At 39.6% G+C, this 8599-nt stretch overlaps 1 protein-coding gene across 1 annotated transcript in view; it reads left to right on the top strand.

Annotated features, from left to right (window-relative positions):
• Positions 1 to 3169: 3169 nt before the first annotated feature.
• Positions 3170 to 8599, top strand: part of LOC138769237 (indolethylamine N-methyltransferase-like) — a 19903-nt gene continuing 14473 nt past the window's right edge. The window contains exons 1-2 of the mRNA XM_069947571.1: positions 3170 to 3361; positions 5071 to 5278. Of these exons, the coding sequence (XP_069803672.1) occupies positions 3211 to 3361; positions 5071 to 5278 (359 nt within the window). The 5' untranslated portion in view covers positions 3170 to 3210. The remainder of the gene's footprint in view (positions 3362 to 5070; positions 5279 to 8599) is intronic.

The raw sequence follows: 8599 nt of genomic DNA, 5'->3' as shown, positions 1-8599 counted from the left end.
ATATATATGTATATATGCATAATAATAATGTCCCCCTGCAATGCACCCAAATGTCCCCCTGCATTTCCCCCATAGTAATAACATTCCATTGTGGTGTGCCACCGTAATAATAATGTACCCCTACATTACACCCATATGTCCACCTACCTTTCCCTAATAGTAATAATGTCCCCCTGCATTGCCCCATATGCCCCCCTCCCTGCATTGGCCCCATTGAAATAATTAACCCCTGCATTGTCTCATAGTAATAATGTAGCCCTGAGGTGTGCCCTCATAGTAATAATATCCCCCGTGGTGTGCTCCATAGTGATAAAAATAATGTTCCCCTGAATTGCCCCCATTGTAACAATGCCCCCCCCCCCCCTGCATTGCCCCCACAGTGCTGTGCCCCAACACATGAAAAAAAATTACCCACCTAATCCTGGCAAAGAGCCAGCCTTCCTCTCTTCTGGCCCCTTCTTTCTTCCAGCCTGTAAGACGCCGAGGGATCCTTCAGCAGGCACAATTACGTTATCACTGCACCTGCTGGAGGATTGTTGAAGAGATCAAGAGAGGATGATGTGGGAGGTGAGGGTGAGAGCCAGAGGGAGGGAGGCGGTGCAGAAGAGGGGTTGTACCGGGAAAGGGGGGCTGGGGCGTTGATGATGCAGTTAGTCTGGGTGGCCGGGCACTGTGTCCGTGACCCAGCCCGCCCAGTCATAGAAACGGCCCTGGTAACACATTCCCTTTAAGCAGTGGTGCTGAAGAAAGTTTCTACTAATCCTTGTGCCTGGACTCCAGACCAGTTTTCTAAGCTACAAGTACTAAGGGCTAGGCTGTGGGCACAATACATTGTGAGAGAATACGTCATGCTTTTATTATTTCTTTTTTGAAGATGCCTTAACAGGGAGTACCTTAGGTTAAAGCTGGTCCTTAACACCTGCCCAAGGAATGGCTATCAGGAGACTCAAAGAAGTCTTCTCCCTTGTGATTGCTATATGACTCTTTGCAAATTTAGTTTTTATTAAAGAAATTTAACAATAAAAGTAGATGTATCAAACAAACAAGAAGTGATTAGAGTAAGAGAGGGATGGCTGGGGAAGGGAGATGGAGGCGGGGAGGGTACATTACATAACAGAGCATGTGTAACGATCCAAAGATATTCAAACATTATGTATTATCACAAAACATAAGGCGGTTGAGTCAGATAGTCTTACCTATAGAGTGTTTGCTTTGGCGATACAGAGTCTTCGCGTTGGCGATACAGAGTCTTTATTCACTTCACCGGTCTAAGATATAGGAACAAACTGAATCAACATGACTTATGAGTGTGATATTATGAGTCATGTAGAGGGAGCTGTAGATGTGTTTGAAGTAATTGATGGATTCGAGAGCAGGTTCGCCTCTCTGAATAAGATCCAAGGTAGCCACTTTGTGTAAAATGATTTGTTTCCAATGTTCATGTCCTCAGATACCAATTCTTCCAATCTATGAGCTTTATGATTCTTTATATTATAGGCATACTTTTTGTTTTCGGAGGTAGCGTGTCATGTGCAGGCGCAGATGTCTTTGCTTAATAAATATTGTTTGTTGAAGATGACTTTATTAAACATTTATTTCTTAAACATTGACTAAAAGATTGCAAGGAGTCATATGATGACAATGATGTCAGTGTTTTTTTTTTTTTTTTTTTTCATTTTAATTTTTACATCTTAAAACATTATATTTTAAAAGTTTAGGCAATTTCACATTCACTGATACCAAATATGTTAGAATTGACCCCCGCACACAATCAACCACACGCCCCCCCACCCATCCTTTATCAACCAACCAACAGCACGGTCGTCCTGTGTTCTCAACCAGTTGATACTATGCCAAAACATAGTTATATTTTTCCCTTTAGTATCGTACTTTGTTTGCATACGCAATACAATTCCTACACGGTACCATATAGTTCCCATAGAAATGTCAATACAGTTAAAATCAATGTTCATATAGTACCAAGGAGTCTCCAAAGTACCATATTGTACCATAAAGTACTATATTAGGCCACATATTAGGTCTTCCTGATAGGTCTCCCGAGTATACCGTCCCCCCCAGTATGTAGTTTCCCCCCATTATGTTGGTGCCATCAGTAGGTTGCTTCCACAGTATTCAGGTATAGCAATCATTGGCTCTTCAGTAAGAAGTTTCCCAAGGATGTAAGTACCGCAGTTTGTAGTTTTCTCAGTACATGGGCCCCCTGTAGGTATTTTGCGGGATATGTAGGCCCCAGTATAAAGGTCTCTAATAGGCACTTTTCCTAGGATCTAGGCCCCCAGTAGGCAGTTTCCCAAATATTGTATATTACTATCCCAATAGGTAGTTTCCCCTTTAAATAAGACCCCAAAAGGTAGTTTCTCCTGTAAATAAGACCCCAATAGGTAGCTCCTTGGGTAGATAGGCTTTTCTGGGAAGGTTCTCCTATATAAAGCATTGCTCTTTCAACCTTTTTGACATCCTTAGGACAAAAGGGTTCTAGGAGGTTGTTAAACAGTGAAGCTGCCCATTTGGGTATATTTCTGCTTGTCAGCAATCAGAGTTTGCAATATATTGTCCAGATACATGGTAAAATAAGTCCTTAGCTCTTCCTACCTCCAAGAAGAACCAGGCTGATATATAGTTTAGTGGGAAAAGATTTAGCATACATAGCAAGATACCGCTTTACTACCAATGCAACTCCAGCATTCACTGCCGGGCCTGCAGCAATAAAGTCAAGTACTTAGTTAATCCTATCACTGGCCTCACTATTCAGGTGCAGATGGAGGGCTTTGGTTGCAGAGCTGGAACAGAAAAAGTTTTATAAATAAGTAAAGTTTTATGGTTTTTTTTTTTTTTTTTATGACTGTGTAGGTTTCTCTCCAAATTTTCTAATAATCCTGTGCAGACACTTTGAAAATCATTTTTTAATCCTTAGTGCCAAGTTAAACCTCTACATTTCACGAGAAGCCCTTGTAGAGTGACAGATAGGCAAAAGTCCTATTCATCGGTTGTGCCGCCTTTAGCAAAAGTCTGAGTTCTTTATTTGAAGATTAATATTGATCCATATAAAATTTTTATAGCACATATCTTATGACTAACATGTGATGATAATAGTCATAGTCAAAGTCATTTTGTACTGACTCCTACTCACTATATAGAGTCCTTGAGCATCGGTGTAGAGGTAGTCACTCTGTGATAGAAGATTAGACAATGGCTTCCAGCACCTATAAGCGCTATCATATACACGGCATGAATCCCAGAGAACATCTGGAGCATTACTTTGCAGATAAATCCGAAACTGTCTTTAAGGAAGACGTCTTGAATTTTCCCATTGAAAATCTTGCAAAAACTTTCAGAGCAGGTATGTGTCCAGATTTTTCTGTTTTATTTGCCTATTTTTTTATTTTTACTTTAAAGCATTTTTTTTTTCATTTTTACTTTGCCACTGTCTCATATCAAAATAAATAATTAATGACCTGCCTGTCAAATGCATTAAAAGAAACAGAGAAAAGCCTTTCTCATTGAATATGATGGAGAATATAAGGATTATTGAGGTTTTTTAAGGGTTATGCTAAAATTTTAATTTTGAGAAGAATTATTTCTATATTGGCTATTGGGGTTTTCCAGTTGTATATTGGCTGTTATAGTTTACCTGTTAATGATATTATTTTGTGTTAACTCTGTTCTTGATGAACTAGAAATGAATATCTGGAAAAATTTGCTATACGAAAGATAATCAAAATGCACCACAGATAATGTTGTCTTCGTGTTCACATTAATTGTGAAAATCCTTATATTTCTATTTTAGAGTTCAGCCGTGTCACAAAAATTAAAATGCCAAAATGTTTTTAAAAAAATTAGTCTGGGATAGATCAATAATTCATTGTGAGGGTAAAAAAAGCAAACTGAAAGTTCACCTATGTAGTAAAGGGTAAAAAAAAAAAATCAGACACTGTAGGTATTTTAAAAGGAACCAGTCAACAACCCCCCCACCCCCCCACCCCCCGTGGAGTTTGAACCGGCCCCATTACCTTAAAGCTGCTTTTCATGGCTCTCCAATGCTGTGCCTGACAGTCTACAGTGGGATGGGAATTAAAAAAAAAAAAAGAACACTCTTTAAAATTAGGTGATTGGGCATTGAGATGGAGCCTCAGCAACATTTAGTCACGTTGCCTCTGTCCTCTTTCAAACCACTCACACTTGTTTTGTAGCCTCATTGCTTGGAACTTAATGATGATAGAAATCGAAACCTTTAAATATGTTAAAGGGAAACAATCAGCACAATTGTGCTGAGATTGTTCTCTGCAGCAGTGTAATCCTGTCAAGTATGGCAACCAGACTGATCATCCGATATTGGGTGGTAACAGGCTGGTATTATCACCAGCCATCTAAATGATCCTTCCAAACATAGTAATACCAGGCTGATGCTGTTTCATAAATAAATACATTTGATAAATACATACACTTTTAAAACAATGTGGGTTGCCCCTTCTTTTCCATAACCAAACAGATACAAAATTGAGCAGTAGAAATCTGGTGTCAGGGTGGCAAAAGGCATTTATTTTAGCTATTGCCAGCCTTAACTATTACCTTCAACCTATAACCCTACTGTGTTGATGCAGAAGAAGAAAAAACTTATGAGGGTGATGCAAAAAAGACTGGTATTATTACTAGCCAATTAAATGATTCTTCCCACTATGGTAATGACAGATAGCTATAGTTTTTTTTATTTATTTTTTTTGTCTGTACATGGAAAATTGATGGAAGTCCCTTTTTCAAAACTGCGAAGTAGCAGTCTGGTGTCCCCAGGGTGTCATTTATTTGGGCTACTACTAGTTAAATAATACCAGCATGCTACCACCCATTTCTGGACCATCATTTTTAACAGTTTGGGCCATAGGGCAAGCAACTTTTCCCTGGACATTTTTTTAAACAAAAATTACAAAAAAAAAATCTGCCATCATAGAACATAATGTTTGTGGTATTGTTATTTGGAAATGTCATTTTTTATCTACAACGCCCATAAGGGTTTACCATACCAAGTGTCAATGTTCAAAACATTTTTTGCAGGTTATATTAATGGCGATGTCTTGATTGACCTCAGTGCTGGTTCTTTTGTCCATCATCTCTATGCGGCCTGTGAGTTTTTCAAACATATCATAGTGCTAAAGGTCAGTGACAGATGCATCCTGGAGCTGAAGAAATGGCTGGACTCACGGACTGGAGCGTTTAATTGGGGACATGCTACACAGCTTCATGCAGCAATAGAAGGATGCAGGTGATAAAATTTGTCTATATTTAAGAGGAAACCCCATCATTATTGCTACTGTGCTAGATATATACACCAAATCTATTCACATGCAAAAGGCCTGTATAAAAACAGATACATCTACAAAGCCAAAGTATAGCCTTGATAATAACATCCTTAATGCAAATCTACCACCTTAATGACTTTTCTCTCGGTCCTGACTTCAGTTTCCTGCCAGGCCCAGCCTGTTTCTGTGGCCTGTTCTCGAGCGCTGTCATCAGAGCGGGTTATGAGCCTGCATAGTAGGACTCCACTCTGATGACGGCACTCGAGAACATGCGGCAGAGCCAGGCCAGGTGGGCAGGAAACTGAAGGTGGGAATGAGAGAGAAGTGAAAGCGTCTATCACCTTGGGAGAGAAGATATCTTGCACAACTGACCTCATTTGCATTTCTGAAGACCAGCAAAGATTACGGGAACAGGACAACTTATTAGAAAAATCAGCTGATCAGCTGATTCAGCACAGCTGCACCGATAAGGTGGCATGGATAGCTTAATAATGTCATTAAGCATTAATACATTTGTACTGTACATTTGCTTTAAATTTAATCCACACGAGAGAAGTCATGTTGATTTAGGGGCTTTCAATCTTGTGGAGTTCCTACAGTGGAGCTTTGGTCCAGACCCGGAGAGGCATGCACACCATCAATTACCTATTTTTAGTTATGTAAAAAAAAAATCTGCTTTGGTTAACCCCTTAAGGACAGAGCCAATTTCGATTTTTGCGTTTTCGGTTTTTCCTCCTTGTGCTTAAAAGGCCATAGCACTTGCATTTTTCCACCTAGAGACCCTCATGAGCCCTTATCTTTGCTTCACTAATTGTACTTTGCAATGACAGGCTGAATTTTTGCATAAAGTACACTGCGAAACCAGAAAAAAATTCAAAGTGTGGTGAAATTGAAAAAAAAATGCATTTTGTTTATTTGGGGGAAATGTGTTTTTACGCCATTCGCCCTGGGGTAAAACTGACTTGTTATATATGTTCTTCAAGTCGTTACGATTAAAACAATATATAACATGTATAACTTATATTGTATCGGATGGCCTGTAAAAAATTTAAACCATTGTCAACAAATATACGTCACTTAACCCCTTAAGGACAGAGCCTGAAATGGCCTTAATGACAGAGACAAATTTTATGAATATGACCAGTGTCACTTTATTCTTTAATAACTTCGGGATGCTTTAACTTATCCGGCTGATTCTGAGATTGTTTTCTCGTGACATATTGTACTTTACATTTCTGGTAAATTGGAGTCGATACTCATAACGAATCTTTATGAAAAAAAACCAAATAATGTGAAAAAATGTGAAAAACTGCATTTTTCCAACTTTGAAACTTTTTTGCGTATACAGAAAGTGGTTATACCACATAAATTATATATTAAATAGCATTAGCAACATGTCTACTTTATGTTGGCGGCATTTATTAAACGATCTTTCATTTTTTTTAGACAATAGGAAGCTTAAAACATTAGCAGCAAATTTCCAAATTTTCAGTAAAATTTCAAAATCAGATATTTTTAGGGACCTGTTCAGGTTTAAAGTGTATTTGAGGGGCCTGTATGTTAGAAAGCCACACAAAGCACCCAAAACTGCACCCCCTAAACTCTGCAAAAGCACATCCAGAAAGTGTTTTAACCCTTTAGGGGAGTCACAGAAATAAAAGCTAAGTGTGTAAGAAATTAGAAAATTTTAATTTTCTGTGCAGAGATTTTATTGTAATCCAATATTTTTCATAATTATAAACATATTACCAGAGAAATGCACCCCAATAATTATTGCCCCGTTTCTGCAGTTTATAGAAATACCCCATATGTGGCCCTATTGCGCTATTTTACGCAACCACAAGCCTCAGATACAAAGGAGCGCCTAGTGAATTTCAACGCCTCTGTTATATTTGGTCATTTCTGACTGTACCACTTCAGGTTGGCAGAGGCTCTGGGGTGCCAAAACCTAAAAAACACCCCTAAAGGGACACCATTTAGAAAACTACACCCCTCAAGGAATGTAACAAGGGGTGCGGTGAGCATTTGGACCCCACAGGTGTTTCACAGATTTTCCGAACAATATGGCGTGAAAAAAGAAAAATTTATTTTTTACACTAAAACGTTGTTCTAGCCTTGAATTTTTCATTTTCTTAAAGGGATAAGAGGAAAAAAAAGACACAAAATGTGTAGCGCAGTTTCTCCCGAGTACGGAAATACCCCACATGTGGCGATAAAGTGCCAAGCGGGCGCAGGACGAGCCTCCAAAGGGAAGGAGCGCCAATTGGCTTTTGGAAGCTGAATTTCACTGGAATGGATTTCAAGGGCCATGTCGCATTTACAGAGCCCTCGTGCTGCCAAGACACTGGAAATCCCCAACAAGTGACCCCATTCTGGAAACTACACCCCTACAGGAATCTAACAAGGGGTGCAGTGAGCATATGGACCCCACTGGTGATGGGCACAAATGTGGAACAATGTGACGTGAAAGTAAAAAATTTCATTTTTTCACTTTCATGGCACAAATGTGCCCGTCATCAAGGGGTCCATATCCTCACTGCACCCCTTGTTAGATTCCCTGAGGGGTGCAGTTTCCAGAATGGGGTCACTTGTGGGGGGTTTCTAGTGTTTTGGCAGCACGAGGGCTCTGTAAATGCAACATGGCGTTCATCATCCATTCTAGCCAAATCCAACCTCCAAAATCCAAATGGCGCTCCTTCCCTTCGGAGGCTTGCCCTGCGCCCACATGGCGCTTTATGTCCACATGTGGGGTATTTACGGACTCAGGGGAAATTTCTCTAAACATATTGTGTGTTTTTTTCTCTTTTAACCCCTTGTGAAAATGATAAATTCAAGGCTAAACCAACATTATAGTGTAAAAAATGTAATATTTCATTTTCATGCCACATTGTTCCACATTTGTGGCCGTCACCAGTGGGGTCCATATGCTCACTACACCCCTTGTTACATTCCTTGAGGGGTTTAGTTTCTATAATGGGGTCACTTGTGGGGGGTTTCAACTGTCTTGGCAACACAGAGGCCTTTTGAATGCAACATGGCCCCTCGAAATCCATTCCATCCAAATCCAGCCTTCAAAAACCAAATGGCGCTCCTTCCCTTCGGAGGCTTACCCTGCACCCGCATGGCGCTTTATGTCCACATGTGGGGTATTTCCCTACTCAGGGGAAATTGCTCTACACATTGTGTTTTTTTTATCTTTTAACCCCTTGTGAAAATGAAAAAATCATGACAAGATTAATGATTTAGAGTAAAAATTTTACAAAAATTACACTAAATGTTGGTCT

The sequence above is a fragment of the Dendropsophus ebraccatus genome, chromosome 12 (assembly GCF_027789765.1).
Source record: "Dendropsophus ebraccatus isolate aDenEbr1 chromosome 12, aDenEbr1.pat, whole genome shotgun sequence".
Lineage (NCBI taxonomy): Eukaryota > Metazoa > Chordata > Amphibia > Anura > Hylidae > Dendropsophus > Dendropsophus ebraccatus.
This window is presented reverse-complemented; position numbering and strand designations above follow the sequence as displayed.